The sequence below is a fragment of the Elephantulus edwardii genome, unplaced genomic scaffold (genome assembly GCF_000299155.1).
Source record: "Elephantulus edwardii isolate Elephantulus edwardi_28Jun2011 unplaced genomic scaffold, EleEdw1.0 scaffold00091, whole genome shotgun sequence".
Classification (NCBI taxonomy): Eukaryota; Metazoa; Chordata; class Mammalia; order Macroscelidea; family Macroscelididae; genus Elephantulus; species Elephantulus edwardii.
The window spans coordinates 1,943,021-1,959,870 of record NW_006399841.1 but is presented as its reverse complement, the minus strand read 5'-3'; the positions used below and the strand labels follow the sequence as shown (position 1 = coordinate 1,959,870).

At 44.8% G+C, this 16,850-nt stretch overlaps 1 protein-coding gene across 1 annotated transcript in view; it reads left to right on the top strand.

The window, feature by feature from the left end:
• The window catches only part of ITGA9 (integrin, alpha 9), a 341,099-nt gene that overhangs the window by 2,208 nt on the left and 322,041 nt on the right, over nucleotides 1-16,850 (top strand). Inside the window, exons 3-4 of the mRNA XM_006890656.1 lie at nucleotides 942-1,048; nucleotides 11,272-11,395. Coding sequence (XP_006890718.1) covers nucleotides 942-1,048; nucleotides 11,272-11,395 — 231 coding nt within the window. The remainder of the gene's footprint in view (nucleotides 1-941; nucleotides 1,049-11,271; nucleotides 11,396-16,850) is intronic.

Below are 16,850 nucleotides of genomic sequence, written 5' to 3'. Positions count from 1 at the left end.
TACATGAGTCAAAAATTATGGAAAAGTAAAAGAAAGGATTCTTTCATTGTTTTACAAACCCTCCCCCAGGTCCCCTCCACCATGTAGCCCTCGGCTCCAGCGGATTTTCAAAGGCAGTTAGTCATATGAGAGGAGATTGCCCATCTTTCTCCTATGAAGCAGCTATTGGATTTGAACCACCTGCCTTTGGGTTGGCAGTGCAACTCCTTACACCCACAGCTCCCTATTGTATAGTGTGTTGTGTTGTGGTGTCATGTAAAGTGACTAAGACAGATCTCCCTGGGTTCCAAGACCAACTGTTCTGGTTTCTACTTGGCACTTACTGGAAAAACTCTGTATCTTCATAGATCTCAGTTCTCTCACATATAAAATTGGGGGAAAAATACCTATTTTACAAAGACTTACCTTGAGGAGGTGAATTGGGATGAGAGAGGTAAATACAGAGGATTATGCTTGGCACATAATGTGTTCAGTACATAGTAGCTATTTTATTTATTCTTTCTCTCTCTCTCCCTCCCCCTCCTCCTCTCCCTCCCTTCTCCATCCCCGCCCCCTCTCCCTTTCCTATCACAATCATTTAACTTTTTTTGGAAATGAAAAGTTGTCATGATTTCCTGTGGAGAAAAGGATAGAGACCCTGGAGGGATGTTCTGTAGAACAGGGCAAAGTGGATACCTTCTCTATTTATAGCTGCTACATAGAAAAAGAAGGCATTTACTTTGAAGCATCAGTCTAGGCATGGCTTCCGTCGTTCTAAAAGTCTTGCTAAGAAAAAGAGTTGGTTGAATTAAACAGTTACATGGTGACGGAGTGGATTTATCATCTTTCACAAGCTCCTTAACTCCTCATGGGCAAATCACCAAACGTTTGGGTTACATTTTGAAAGGCATCCAGAAAGGTCTCATTTCTCACTTCACTTCTGGCTTTTCTCTTGTCTCCAGGGAAGACTCGGGGCACGCCGTGTGGGAAGACCTGCCGTGAGGACAGGGATGATGAGTGGATGGGGGTGAGCCTGGCTCGGCAGCCCAAGGCTAATGGCAAAGTGCTGGTAAGGCCTCTGGGGCGCCATGGGAAGGGGGACCCCGAGAATGAATGCCTTCCGTGCCTTAGGAAGGTTGCAGGGCACAGTGACAGGGACGTGGCTTTGACTTTGCCTGTTCTGAGCCTGTTGCTGGCACAAATGACGAATGTTTTTATTCTTTTCATCTGTTATATTCCAGTAGCATCTGACTCAGGGTGCAGACATGTAGCTACTGAAAAAGGATGGGTTAAGTTAAGTGCTTGTGGAAAGTGCTTTGTAAACTTCACTCGTTAAATAAGTACCCTTTCTGTCTTTTAAAATGGAGATATCATGTACCCAAAATGCACAGATCTTAAGAGCATGTTTTTGAGTCATAACTGTTTATACCTGTGGAACCATCATCTCATCAAGATAAAGAATATTTCTGTCATCCTCAGAAATTCTCATATGGTCCTTTCCTGTTAATGCCCTTCCCCTGAGCCCCAAGGCAAATTGTCCTATGATTTGTTTTTACCATAGACTGTTTATGCAGTTCATTTCTGTTTATTCCTCCATTACATTACATTTGATGAAGGCTGTTCTGTTATTTCATTAACTGTTTTTTTTTAAAAAAATTAAATTTTTAAAAATTAATTTTAATGAAAGTTTACAGAGACTTAGGGTTTCCAGTCATTCACTGTTGCACTTTTCATGTGTACTGTCAAATTGGATCTGATTGGTACAGGAGGAGATTGCCCCTCCTTCTCCAGCAGAGTATCTGGTGGATTTGAACCACGTGCGTCTGGGACTGCAATGCAGCTTCTTGCCACTAGGCCACCAGAGCTCCCTCGTTTCATTGACTCTTAAAGCACATTTGAAGGATTTTTTTTGAAGGGTGACTAAGGGTCCTAGTATGAGTTCCACCAGTCTCTGTCAGACTGCTCTGGCTGGCCATTACTGTCATTTTTAGTTTTGTTCTACATTTTTCTTCCATTCTGTCCAGGACCCTCCACTGGGGTCCCTTTTAGAATGGTCAGGACTGGTGGCTGGGTACCATCCAGTTCTCCTGGTCTTAAAATTGTGAAGCTTGAAGTTCTCATGATGGATTAGTCATCTGGACTAATTGTTCCTGTTTAACTCTTGAGTTTCTTCTCTTTCTTCCAGACACAGAGAGAACTCAGTAGTTGAACCTTATATAGCCACTAGCAAGCTCCAAAGACCTCAGATGATACTCACCAAAGTGGGATGCGAAGCTCTGTCTTTGTGAACTATGTTGTACCAACTGGTCTTCTTGTCCTCCTGAAACTGTAGTCCTCAGATGCCATGTGCTGACCAATTAAGTGCTTTGGGAGAGAAAGAGAAGGATGAAAGGATGGCCTGCCCTTGAGGTTTTTCTGTCTCTGAAAGCGGCACTGTCGAATAAGATAGCCATGAACATTTGTAGTTGTTTAGCTTTATCAAAATAAAATAATTGGAGCTCCCCAGTCACACTGGCTGCATTCCAAGTGTTCAACAGCCCCTCTGATTGTTGGCTACTGTGTTGGACAACCAGAGAGAATATGGATTCAGCAACAACAAAAAAGGAAATTACTGACTCTGGCAGATGTTTTGTTTTCTTTTCTTTTATTTTCTAAAAAAGCTGGTTTTTAACCAAAGTTTTTTGTTGAAGTAAAAACTAGAACCTACAGACTGGAGAAAATATTTGGCAATGACATATCTCATAAAGGACTCACACCTAAAAATACATGGAAAAATCTAGCATCTCAACAAGGAAGAGACAGACAGTTCAGTTGCAAAATGAGTAGAAGATACGAAGAAACTTGTCATCAAAGAAGACATGCAGATGACCAGAAAACACATGAAGCAGTGCTCAAGATCACTGCTTTTAGCTGTTAGAAAGACGCAAATCAAAATGACGAGGAGATAGTATCTCACTCCAGAAACAATAACAAAGTTTCACAGAGTGGCAAACAACAAATGCTGGTAAGGGAGCAGTGAAATAGGAACAAATAGGAAGGAACTCTTCATTCACTGCTGATGGGAATATAAAATGACGCAGCTACTATAGAAGGCAGTTTAGAGTTTCCATTACACAGTGAAAATAGCACTATCAGTTGATCCGTCTAGTCTATTACTAAGAATATATACTAAAGAAATAAGAGCTGTGACAACAGCATATATACACACATCCACGCGTATTGTAGTAAAGAGATGGAAACAACCCAAGTGCCCATCAACAAACAAGTGGCTTGAGAAGCTGTGATACATCCACATAATGGAATACTTACTGTGCAGAGTTAAAAAAGGACGAAGAATTCACAAAATATTCTACAACATGGATAAGTCTAGAGGACATTATGCTGAATGAAATAAGCCAATCATAAAAAGACAAATACTGTATAAGACCATTGCTTTAAAAACTAGAGAAGGGTTTACAGGTGGAAAAAATTGACCTAGTATGGTTATCGGGGAACGGGGGAGAGTGGACAATAAATGGCTAGACGATGAATACTGTGTTGGAATGGGAGAAGGGAAGGGCGCTGTGGATGAATGGAGAATCAGACATTGTGTGTACAGTAATTGTTGTTATGTGCCGTCGAGTCATCTGTGACTCATAGCGACCCTATGTACAACAGTCCTAAACGCTGCTCTATCGTGTGCCAGTCTCTTGTCTCCGACACACCTACCCCGATTACCCCAGTCACTGAATCAATCCACTTCATAGAGGGTCTTCCTCTCCTGCATTGTCCCTCTACCCTCCCAAGCATGACATCCCTCTCCAAGGACTGGTCCCTCCTTGTAACATGCCCAAAGTATGCCAGACGAAACTTCAGAATCCTTGCCTCCAAGGAGCAACACAAATTGTTAATGAATCTTCCTCCAATCAGTACAGTTACTAACGTTATAAAAAATACGCGTTACTGATTGGAAACCCCCCTACAATATGCATACAAATACCTTTCATACAAATCACAATGAAAATCTTACTGGAACACGTATATGTAAAATAGACACGAAACCTAAAATGCTTGATGTACATGACTTGGAGGGTGCACCAGGGGAAAGTTTCTTGGGTGATGTTTTTATACATCCTCACTTCTTTTCCCCAGGAAGGTTCTATACATCATTTCTACGTCAATACTCTCCTGCCAGGGAGTTCTTCCCTTTTTATTCTCCAGTTCCAGCTCTCTGCACATTCCATTATAATACTTGGCTTTGTTCTCTCAAGCTGCCCTTTGAAATCTTCTGTTCAGCTCTTTTTTTTTAAATTTTTTTAAAAAATTTTATTATTTTTGTGTGCGTGTACCGTCAAATCAGATCTGACTGGTACAGGAGGAGATTGTCCCTCCTTCCCCGGCAGAGCGTCTGGTGGATTCGAACCGTTTGCCTCTGGGATTATAGTTGCAGCTCCTTGCCACTAGGCTACCAGAGCTCCCCTTGTTCAGCTCTTTTACTTCAGCATGTTTTCCCTTTGTTTTGGCTTCTCAACACTCTAGTAAAATTTTCAGAGTCTCTTCTGACTTGCATTTTAGTTTTTTCCTTTCTCCTCTGTCTTTGTAATGACTTTTTGCTCTCTTCATGAATGATATCCTTGATATCATCCCACAACTCACCTAGTCTTTGATCGTTGGTGTTCAGTACCTCAAACCTGTTCCTAAGATGATCCTGAAAGTCATATGGAATAGATTCAGGGTCAAATCTTAGTTCTTGTGGACTTATTTTCATTTTTTTCAGCCTCAGTTTGAACTTGTGTGTGAGTAATTGATGGTCTGACCCACAGTCCACAGCCAGAGGGCTCCTTGGAGGCAAGAATGATGAGGCTTCACCTCACATACTTTGGGATGTTGCAGGGAGGGGCTATTCTTTGGAGAGGGACATGATGGTGGGAAGGGTGGAGCATCGGCTAAGGAGAGGAAGACCCTCAACGAGGTGGATTGACACAGTGACTGCTGAAGTGGGCTCTGTAGTGTGTCAGGAAGTGTGAAGATGGCACAGGATAGAACGGGGTTCAGACCTGCTGTTCATACGGTCGCTATGAGCTGTACTCAACTCGACGGCACCTAACAACAACAACAACTCCTCTGCCAAGATAACCCGTTTTCTCACTTCATAGACTTCCCCGCCTCCCCATTCTCTGACTTACGTTCAGACGCGTGAAATTGAGAAGGGAAAATGGCACGTATAGCTGCCACCATCGACGAACTTCCTTTGGACAACATGCTGTAAAAGTGAAAGCTTTATATGTGCTCTTTAATCGCCAAGAAAACGGGTTTTTCTGTTTTTAAGGATTGAGGTAAAATGTTTCCGACATCTGTCTGAGAAGTCCACTTCTGTGGTAAACGTCTCACTGACAGAGGCTGTTAATACAAATTCCATTTCTTTCTCAGCACAAACCAAGGATTCTCCCTCTTGACTGAGTCCTTGAGGGTGAGAGGAAGCAGCTGGACGTTGTCGCCAGTGTTACCACCACATTCCTCCCGGGAACTGTTGTGAGTCCCATGGGGGCTGTCTCTTTCCACCCTCCGTTTGTCCTGTTTCCATCATTTAATCACTGACACCGCCTGGCCTTGTACCCTCTCCAAGTCTCAGCATTCCTGCAGACGCGGTGGCCTGATGATGACTGGACGGCTAGGTCCTCAGACGGTCAGAGCGCTCCTCTGTCATTCTGTGGGATGAAAGGCTCAGGCCCTTCTGTAAATCAAAGGGTGGCCCGAGGTCTCCATTTAGAACGTGAGGAGGAAGCAGTGGGCTGAACCTGCAGCTGGGGTTCCTCCTGTGAAGCTTTGTGACGGATAACCTTACGTGTCTGAGAACTTGATTCCAGACAGTGTGGCGGAATGCTCCGTGTCCCTACAAATGGATATCAAGATGGGACCATTTCTGGTGATTTATTAGCCGGTAGAATCACAAGGAAACAGAGAGGACCGAGCTGCAGTTCAATAGTGTTAACAGGATAATATTGTTACAGACAATTGCATTCTATTGAATTCCGTGCCAAGCTTGAATTCCATGCCGGCTTCTTTTATGCAGTTACTGACTTGTCCATTTACTAAGGCGCTGTGAGGGAGTGCTGGGCAGAGAGGAGCATCAGCAGCATCTCCTGCTCTCACCGTTTGTTGCACATGTACTTCTGCTCGAAAGCCTTGCTCCCATTTCTGCCCCTCATCCCTGTTCATTCCTCCCCTTCGGCTCTGCCTTCTTCAAGCCCCACCTGACATTTCTGTGCTGGACCGTCCTAGGGCAATCAGTGTTAACACTTTCTGTATCATTAGGAATTCAACCTTCATGTTGTGTGCAGAATTTCTTTGCGTGTATTTACCTTTTGTGGAAGCCACATGGGGGCTGAGACCAAATCTTCAATCTTTTTTTTCATCCCTACTGTTAGATCTCCCAAAGCAGTGGGATAATATCTGTAAGTATGTTTGAGCAACAGAGGACCTGAAGGGTGATGATTAGAAGCAGAATCAGTCATCAGGTTCTCTTGGTGTCAGTTCTAAGTGGCTCATGGGAACTTGAAATGAGATGCTGGAAAATGCCCCTTGGAGACGCTGATTGACTCCAAGATGCCAACCTGGTTTCATATTTAAAGTTCGATGACCTCATATATCTATGCCCTTGTTCTTTTATTTGTGTGTACCATCAAATCACTTGTTATGCATCAGAGAGTTGGACAATGATCAAGGAGGATAGAAGGAGAATTGACACCTTTGAGCTGTGGTGCTGGAGAAGAGTACTGAATGTACCCTGAACTGCCAAGAAAACAAACAGATTCATCCTGGAGAGGGTTAAACCAGGCTGCTCCTTGGAGGCAAAGATTCTGGGGCTTCGTCTTACATACTTTGGACATGTTGTAAGGAGAGGCAGGTCCTTGGAGAGGGCGGAGGACAGCACAGGAGGGGAAGACCCTCTATGAGGTGAATTGATTCAGTGACTGGGGTAATCGGGATGAGTATGTTGGAGGCAGCGCGATTGGAACAGAATAGAGCAGGGTTTAGGGCTGTTGTACATAGGGTCACTATGAGTTGCAAGCGACTCGATGGCACATAACAACAACCACCATCAAATCGGATCTGACTGATAAAGAGGAGATTGCCTCTCCTTTCCCAGCACAGCGTCTGGTGGATTCAAACTGCGTACCTCTGGGATTGCAGTCAGCTTCTTGCCATGAGGCCACCAGAGCTTCCTTATGCACTTGTTCTTTGATTTCTTAGTTCTACGTGCTAAAACTTGATGGAAGGCAAATATTCATTTCTTGAAAATTAAAAATAGGAAGATACGTGATGTTCAAAGACATTTTTGAGAAATTAGGAGGGAGCTGGGAGTGTGATGCGTTGATCTGTTTCTCCCAGGGTGCTGTCTTAGGAAGCAAAGACTTGGGTTTGAAGACAACAACGGGGAGGTGTTTGCTGTTTTAGCAGATGGCATCTGGTTCTGATTTCAAAGTGAATTACAGATGAAAGAATTTGAAAGCTGTGACGAGGAGCGAAGTGTCTCAGTGACAATGGCATGTTTTGGACCATGGTCTAGGCTCAGGGCGTGGACCCATCTGGCAAGGAGGTGTTGGGTTAGCATCTGCCAGTCTTGGCTCCTTGGACATTGTGGTCCTTCTAGTATCTTCTCAGGGAGCAATGACACTGGATGTGAACACAACGTCGGGAATGGGTCAGACAGATTTGCCTGAGATCAGAACCCACCCAGCAAGGCCGGCTGGTAGTTGGGGCTTATTGGAAACATTCTCACACCCTCACCCTCGCTCCCACGTGGGAGAGAAGATGTTTGAAAGAAACCGGAAGAAAGGTCACTTCTCACAGTAACCAGTGACCCTGCCCAGCACGGGCTCCTGCTTGGTCTCGGTGGGCAACTTAAAACGGTCAAGTTTGGTGTTCTGCTTCTCATCAGTTTCTAAGGCTCAGACAACAAATACTGTGAGCTTCTAGATTGTTTCTGGGCGGAAACAGAGTCCTGTGTCTCTTATCTCCTGCTTGTTTCCTTTCGAAACGTCAGGGCTGCCCCTATCTCTCCAAGGCTTTCCCATCTGCCCAGTCTTTCAAAGCCACAGAGCAGAGGCTGCATCTGCTGCTGTTTCCTGGGTATTTTTGTTTTCTCTCATCCTATCTCACTTTTATCTAACATTTTCTTGAAAGTGAACACATTTGCACGACTGGGCGCATGCCATGGTTTGCACCTCGATGGAGTTTCCCTACAGGAACGTTCTTAGACCCTCATTCCCAATGTCCCATGTCCCTCCCCATGTCTTCCTGGTCCCTCCTTCCTGTTTTCAGTGGTGGGGCTTCCAGAGGCTTTTAGGGTATCACAGTCCTACCATAGCCTTACCCCTTGCTGCTCTCGTCTCCCTGTTTTCAGCAGCAAAGTCTTGGCCAGGTTGTGCCATGTGGACCTTGGTAAAAGCTCCGACCATCTGGAGGCAGGGGTAGGGGGGCATTGTATATCAATGAAGGAATATTTCTTTTACTTTTCAAAGAGAAAAGTGAACTGGGGGGATGGGGCAGGGAGAAAAATGCAACAATGAATGAGTGGCAATCCAAAATCTCTGTAAGTGTTCATTAAAATGAATGAATGAATAAACGAACAAACAAACTGGGGTTTTAGCCTAAATTTAAAAAAAAAAGCAAGCTACGGCCATCTATATATTTGGTGGAGCCGTGAGGTACAGTGGGAGCAGGGGGGGCACTCATATGACTTTGTAGCCAGGCCAGCAAGAGGGGCCCACTTCAGCCCCCAGGAAGGACATTCAGTTTTCATATAAGAAAACACTTGAGCTCTGGTGGTGTATGTAGTCTGTAGGAAGTTCACTGCCAACTGCAAAAAGACCCTTGGGATTGATTGTCCATTTCGTCATCTTTTTCATGTTTTGAGCAGAAAACTATCCTTCCACCTTGATATGTGTCAGATCTGGACGATTCGAGGTCATGTTCTGCTGCCCCTCTCTCTTACCACCCCTCTCTCTTACAGCTACTTGTAATCTCTTGGGGTTTGAGCAAGTCTTGGGGCTTTTGAAGTGCGTTTCCCTCTTGCTGTTTGCCCTCCCAGCTCTGCCCTGGTGAGGTCTTCCTCCCTCACACAGAACTCCCTTGGAGGGACGGACAGACTGATTAGTGCTGAGACATCCTAGGATTTTTCTTTTCTTTTTATAATGTGCATATGTGTGGGTGTTTGCAATGACAATCAAGACTAAATGGAGCCTTTTCTTTCTATGATTTCTCTTCAGATCTATCGTTCCCACATTCTCCCACACAGATTTGCCTTTGGTGCTTTGACCTTACGGAATGCCTTCATCCGAGTTTCATGTGAACTGGAGTATTTGGATGCCCTAGGACCTCTCAGAGATCATTCTTTAAAAAGTTTATGGCACTTAATAAAAATGAGCAGACAGTAAACTAGATGGAAATGTGATGAATCCTTTTTTAGAAGCTTCTAGCATGCATCTGGTTGTCAGAGTCTGTGCCCTTATAAAATCTGCCTCTTGTTATAGTGCCTCACCACAGAAGGGCTTTGCTGAATCTCCAAATCCATCCTTTGCTGTCATGATGATTCTGACTCCTGGTGACCTCACAGGACAGAGTAGAAGATTCCAGAAGCTTTATAAGGCCATAATATTTCTTCTGTTTAGACTACTGACCATTTGGTTAGCTGCCAAGTACTTAATCAATATGCCACCAAGACTTCTTAACTCTAGAAACAAGAGTATAATAAACTTGCTAATTAAGTAATGATAAGCAGTTTAAGTTTGTAAGCCATCAGAATTGAGTCGGAATGAAACTTTTTTAAAATTTTTTTCTTTTTTTAATTTTGTGTGTATACCATCAAATCGGATCTGACTGGTACTGGAGGAGACTGTCTCTCCTTCTCCAGCATAGCATCTGGTGGATTTGAACCATGTTCCTCTGGGACTGCAGTGCAGTTTCTTGCCACCAGGCCGCCAGAGCTCAGAAGGAAACATTTTTTAAAATACACTTTGAGGAGACGTACACCAATGTTCATAGCAGCATTATTTACAATAGCAAGAAAATAGAAACAGCCCAGATGTCCATCAACAAATGAGTGGATTGAGAAATTATTCACACTGTGGAATACTATGCAGCACGAAGGAGCAATAATTTTGTAAAACACTATATAACTTGGGAGAAGTTGGAGAGCATTATGCTGAGTGAACTAACTCAGTCTTATAAGGACAAATACTGTATAAAACTAATTGTAAAAATAGAAGGATAGCTAGTAAAATGTGGATAAGGGTTCAAATGGGAAAGAGGAGGGGGGACAGGAGAACAGAGAGGAGGGGAGGAATCACTAGGGGAGAAATCACTGAGTAACAGAGTTTGATGAGCAGGGGTAGGATGGGGTGTCTGTGGGGACCTGAATAGATAGGGTAATAGTAGGCATAGATGAATGGGGGTTAAGTTTATAAAATACAATGTATACGAGTGATCATTTGAAACACAATGTGAATGTAAGAGTGAATGGAATACAGTGTACATGAATGGTGCATAATGTATATGAATTTTGAATGCAGATGAATATCAAGTAAAAATAAAGTAGGGGAAAAAAAACCCAGAGCACTTTCAGTTACTTCACAATGAGGTGCGATTAGATTCTCAGGTGACACAAGCGTTTAGGGTTCAGTGAACTGAAGGTTGGTGGTCTGAACTGCCAGACACACCCTGTTGGAGAGCCCTGGCAGTCTCCCTCCATAAAGATTACAGTCAAGAAGATGCTATGTAACGATTCTGCTCTGTAACACCGGGGGACCCACCAGCATGGAGCAAGATGGGCAGTCTCCTCCCGTGGGATTTACAGCCTCGGGAAACTTGCCGAGGGTCAGCTCGAGTCAGTTCCCTCTCGCCAGCAATGTGTTTTTACATTTGAGCACATGGGATGCCCATGAATTGGAACGGACTTGACAGGAACAGATGTTTTTAAAGCGGTGACTGACTGCTCTTCGCGCTTCCTGCATCTCGGTCCTGTAAGGCTGCCTCTTTCTTTCCCAGCGCTGAGCCCACTGGTAGCCAGGCTCTCATGCGTTTGAACATTTGCTTATTACTCTTCAGGTAGTATCACGGCTGCCTGGGGGTTTTGATCTTATTCACACAGTCTTCCAACGCCTGGTGTGAGGTGTGGGCGAGGAGGGGAGGGGATGGTTTTCCGGGCCTCTGCTCCTCTTGGCCTGCAGATGAGTCTGGCAGAGCCAGGGGTCTGCTTTGCAAACTCCTTGGGGCAGCTCTCCTGCTCAGAGGTTCTGTCTGTCTCTTCAGGCCTGTGCCCATCGCTGGAAGAACGTCTACTATGAAACAGACCACATCCTGCCACACGGCTTCTGCTACATCATCCCGTCCAACCTCCAGGCTAAAGGCAGGACGCTGATCCCGTGCTATGAAGGTGAGTGCTGGGTGACTGTCCTTCTACACCACGTCCTGAACAGTCCTAAGGACCCTCCACCTCTCCATGACCCCTGCTTTCCATACTCTTAACCAGCAGACAGTACTGTTTGCCTGCCAGGGACGCTGGGGAGGACTCTGTGGTGCCCCAGGCAGTTGGGAAGAAGACAGTGCTTTCAGGCTCTGTCCAGCCTTACCTGTCTGCGCCACAGTGCCATGCTGGGTGTTTACCAAACTTCATGACATTTTAGTGAACAAAAGTCACAGAATTTCAACCAATGAAAAGCAAACTTTTGGGTTACTGGGGGTACCAGATGCTGTGTGGTATTGGGAAAAATCCTATCAGAAAGAGAATTGTCATCTCATTAGGCTCAGATGGCCTCTGTAGTCTCATTCAGCTCCCAAATGGTCATTAGATGCTTTTGATGGCTCCTGGCCACACCTGTGGACTGTTGTCCTGTGGCTGAAGCAGGAGGAGACCAGGATTGTTGACACAAAAGCTAGCAGCTACACAAAAACAAAAACCCAACATTGAAAATACCTGAAGCCTGGCTTTGATTCTCATACAGCCCTCATGCCCCGACCTGGGCTAGAAATCGGACGTGCCATGTTTGCGGTTGTAAGAGCTCCTCACCAAAGACCTGCGGAGCCCTGAGGGAAGCTGTGTTTCAGGCTTCCTGCCGAGAACCTTCTGTTGCCTGGTCACTGGGGACACCCGTGTCTTGTCGTTCCTCAGTCCAGTCGGATTTGAGCTTTAAGGATTCCGAAAATGCCATCTTTTCTTCAGTTTGGAGGCTTACACTTTCTGGTTTTCTTAACCTTGTTCTGAGTCAGCTGAAATCTGGCTGTAATTGCAGAACTGTTTATGGTGCAGTCTTTCCCAAATGTGTGTATTTGGACTCAAGTCGCTTATTGGCATCCTGTCCACATTTCTCTTGGGCCTCCCTGGGTTTCCCCAGGTTTTGAATTTTGTGGTCACCACTGAGGACTTTGAGCAATGCTCTCTGGCCAAATGCTGTTCCTGTGTCATGGTGGACCCTGCAGCAGGGCCCTTCAGCAGGGACTTTAGTGGCCTGAGGAGGCATGGACTCTTGTCTTATTGAGGACAAGCTGTCCTTTCTTTATCTCCTTCTACCTTTCTCTTTTCCTTTCTCTTTGTATTCTCCCCCTCCTTTTCTCTTCCTTTTCCTGTCTTCCCTCCCTCAGTTCCTCCTTCCCTGTAACACACACACTCTCTCTCTGTTTTCTCTCTCAGCATTTGATCAGCTTGGGACATTTTTTTAATTATTATTAAATTTTATTAGTTTTAATGAACATTTACAGAGATTTTGAGTTTTCATTCATTCATTGTTGCACTATTTTCTCCACCCTCCTCCCCAGTTTGTTCTTCTTCCAGCGCCATCCGAATGTCTGTTTTAATTGTCCAATTGCCACAGTGCTTGTCAAAGCCAGTTCTGATTAATCTTCTTTGTCAGTGTGTCCTTTGCCATTCCCTATCACTCCTCCCTGAGAGAGACTTCACCCTGATTTATAAGGAAAAGGGGATGGCGTATTCTCTTAGCTACTTCCTGCTGAAAAGGGACGCTGTGGGTTTCAGGGTGAAGATCTTCTCTCACTACTCTAAAGGGCCCCTTTGGCAGTAGGAAACACATAGACTATTATGGAGATTGATTTTGGAATTTAGATGCACTGTTATTAATTGTGCGAGCTTGGGACATTTAACTCTGGCCTTGTTTATGTGTGCATTACCACAGTCAGAAGAAAAAGAAACTTGATGTTTAAAAGAAATGATTATACAATCAGATGAGGGCAAAGGAGAGGGAGTTAAGACCATTTCAGATCTCAAGAAGTTTCCATCTACAGGGGAAATCGGAGAGGAGACAAGATGTTTTAAAAGTGGGAGCGATTTCCACGGCAGTCACACACTGTTGTTGAACTTCTCTCCAGGACCTTGAGCCATGGACTTATGCAAGATGACACTTACACACTCATTTACACACTTATTGCCATCGAATTGGAACCGACTCATAGGGTCAGCTATGACCCCCCCAAAATATTGGCTGTAAACCCCACTGGAGAAGATTGGCCATTCTCAGCTGGTGGATTCAAATCACCAGAGAGACATGACCTTTGGGTTAGCAGAGCAGCTCCTTATGGACTATGTCACCACAGCTGCTGACGGTAATACTAAGGCAAGATTATTTCATTTCAGAGATCCATTTAGAGTCTGTAGTGTATGGAAAAGAAGGATGACGGGAACCCAGTGTTGATCATGATGAGAGAAATTAGGCTCCTTCTTCTGAATACACTTCCCATACGAGAGTGAGAAGACCCAGGAAGGAGGCGTGTTCGAAGCCTGCTCTTGCCCCCACGACTTCAGTCAGGTCCCTGGGACGTGCAGGGTGATGGACTCTGTGAGGTCTCCTGCAGGTTTACTACCTCAGGCAATTGTCAGGAGCTTTTGAGAAAACAAGCCTGGAAAAGTCTACACCAAAAGTGTGGGTGGTTGGGCAGTCGCAGGTCAACTGAGTTCTCCAGAAGGCTGGCCTCAGGGTGTGTGGACACCCTTCACAAATGCCAGGAGCTGCTGAATTTTGGAAAATAAAATTAGTCTTTGATTTGGCACGAAGACTTTTTTTCCCATGATAATCAGGTGCTTCCTGTGAATGGTTGGGTGGGAAATGGTACCAGAATATCCTGTCCAGAACCAGGAAATGTAGAGGGAATAGGAAAGAACAACGAATTTAGGGTGTCAGGGAAAATAAACTAACGCAGTTTATGAAGTCAGACAAACCCGTAAGTTGAAACAGCTTCTGTTCGATAGGAGAACAGTGTTGTCAGTGACATAGACTCATTGGTTCTGTCAGAACAAGGGAGAAATGAGATTCAGGGTGGCCACATGTGGGGAAACTATTTGTAAAATAAAGAGAAAGTGCTATAAAATGTTGGTTACTATTAACCAAATCATGATATTTTAGGACTCCCAAATGTTATGTCAGCGTGTGCTATAAAATTTAGTACAGTGATTTCTTTTATCCTTTGCCCTGGAGCCCACCGAGGCAAGAGCCCCCAGAGTTTGACAAGAATGAGGCTTAAGCTGGATGGGGTCACCTTCCCCCCACCCCCGAGACTGTGTTCACAGTGGTTAAGGGTTCATCTGTTAATGGAAAGGTTGATGGTTTGAACTCAACCGTTCACTCCACAGGGGAAGGCTAAGGTTGTCTGCTTCTTATAAAGACGATGGTTCTGGAAGCTTGGAGGGTTAGTTCCGCTCTGTCCTGTTGAGGTAGTGCCAGTTGGAATCAGTCCGACGACAGCGGCTTAATGTGGAATGATGTGGAAGCGGCTCTGGCTATACTAACAAGAATGTTCAAGAGGAAACACTGATACTGTAATGAAATTAGGCTGCCGTTGTAGATGAGATCGAAACAGAACTCTCTGGTTTTGCTACTCATTTATTATTCCTGGGTATCTCCCGGTGGGTGGAAACCGTTCACACACGTGGCTGATGATGGAAAGATTAGAGGTTCGAGTCCACAGAGCTGCCAGGCAGTCTGCATCTGAAGAAGCCATCACTAAAAGCTTTAGGAAACACAATTCTGCTCTAGCGAGTAGAGTCCCCGTGAGCCAGGGTCTCATCACTGACCACTGGTTATTATCTCTATAGTTGAACCCACGTGTTCCCAACTTGTAACTCAGTGACCTTGGGCAAGCTCCCCGAGTCTCAGTGCCCTAATGGGAAGAATAATACCTTTCAGAAAGGGCTGGGCTTAGGTTTTAGAAAGAGCTTGACACACTACCTAGCTCAGAGAAAGCAAGCATTTAATGAGTGAATTACCTGATTAACTTTCAAGTAGCAGAATCTCAGTCTCTGTGACAGTATCCATCAGGTTGTTTTTAGTTATGAAAATGATGGAGCATAGGAAACTGGATGTTACTTAAAGGAGCTAAGAGCCCCTTGAAAGATGATATCTTAAATACCTTTGAGGTTGATATATGCATAACTTATTTGCTTGATAAGCTAACTCAATGATGTCAGTCTGGAGACTAAGGTGCGCCTGATTCAGGCCATGGTCTTTGCAATTACTTGCTATACATCAGAGAACTGGGCAATGACTAGGGATGATAGAAGGAGAGTTGATGCCTTTGAGCTGTGGTGCTGGCGAAGAGTATTGCATATACGATGGACTGCTAGGAGAACAAACAGGTTCATCCTGGAGAGGGTGAATCCAGGCTGCTCCTTGGAAGCGAAGATCCTGAAGCTTCGTCTGACATACTTTGTTGTCTGACATGTTGCAAGGTGGGATCAGTCCTTGAAGAAGGACATCATGCTTGGGAGGGTGGAGGGACAGCGCAAGAGAGGAAGACCTTCGATGAGATAGATTGATTCAGTCACTGGGGCTATAGGGGAAGGTGTGTCAGAGACAATAAGATTGGCACAGGATAGAGCAGAGTTTAGGGCTGTTGTACATAGGGTTGTTATGCGTTGCAGGTGACTTGAAGCACATAACAACAAGAACAAGCTAACTCATGCTAGGTTTAAATGCTCTTGAAGAGGTTAATTTAATTACAGGGATCTGAAATCATCAAATCTTACTGTGCTTTGCGATTACACCTTGCTTTGAAAGACTTCTTCTCTGCTGTCCTCTCCACTCGGGATGGATGGACAAGGGTGGGCCTGGTACTGTAATGTGCTTTTGTGTCTCTGAAGCCAGTGATTATTGCTCTGGAAGGAGCTAGATCACGCAGCCAGATGTGAAGCGTCTCCCCCTCCCACTTTCTAATTTTGGAGGAGTGCTGGTGGTGCAGTGGTTTAGTACTTGCCTACGAACCCTAAGTTGGTGAATCAAAATCAGAAGCTGGCACATGAGGGAAAGATGTGAGAGTCCATGCCCGTAAGGATTGTAGCTTGAACACCCTGTGAGGGCCATTCTCTGACCCAGAGGGTGACCCCGAGTTGGAATCAGCTCCGCGCACTCGGCATTAACAGCTGTGGCTGCACAGGGGATTAAAAAGAAAAAAAAATCAGTCGAGAGCCATATACAAATGAAATGTGTCGCGTTTTGTTTTCTTTTGTTTTAGTGAGGACCATAAAAGGCTCTGTTGATCTATTGAAAAATTCATGAATAAACCCCATAAATTGTTGTTAAATAAAGATCTCCACATTTCCATAGAATTTTACGGCTTCCCAAGAACTTTCATAAACATTATCTCATTAAGTAAATACAGCACATTAAGGAGAAAGAGTGTACAGTTCTGTGTTATAGCCAGTTAAGGCAAAGAGGGAAGTGGGGGGGGGGGGGAGAAGGGGATGGCCCAAGGGACAGCTAGGGGCAGAGGGAGGCCAGAAGGCTCACGCTTCGTCAGAGCTTTCCTTCAGAGCCAAGAGGTTTTTTTCAGTATCTCTGGCAAAACCAGATTGTAAACTTCGTGTGAGTTGCTGATGCACTGTGTGT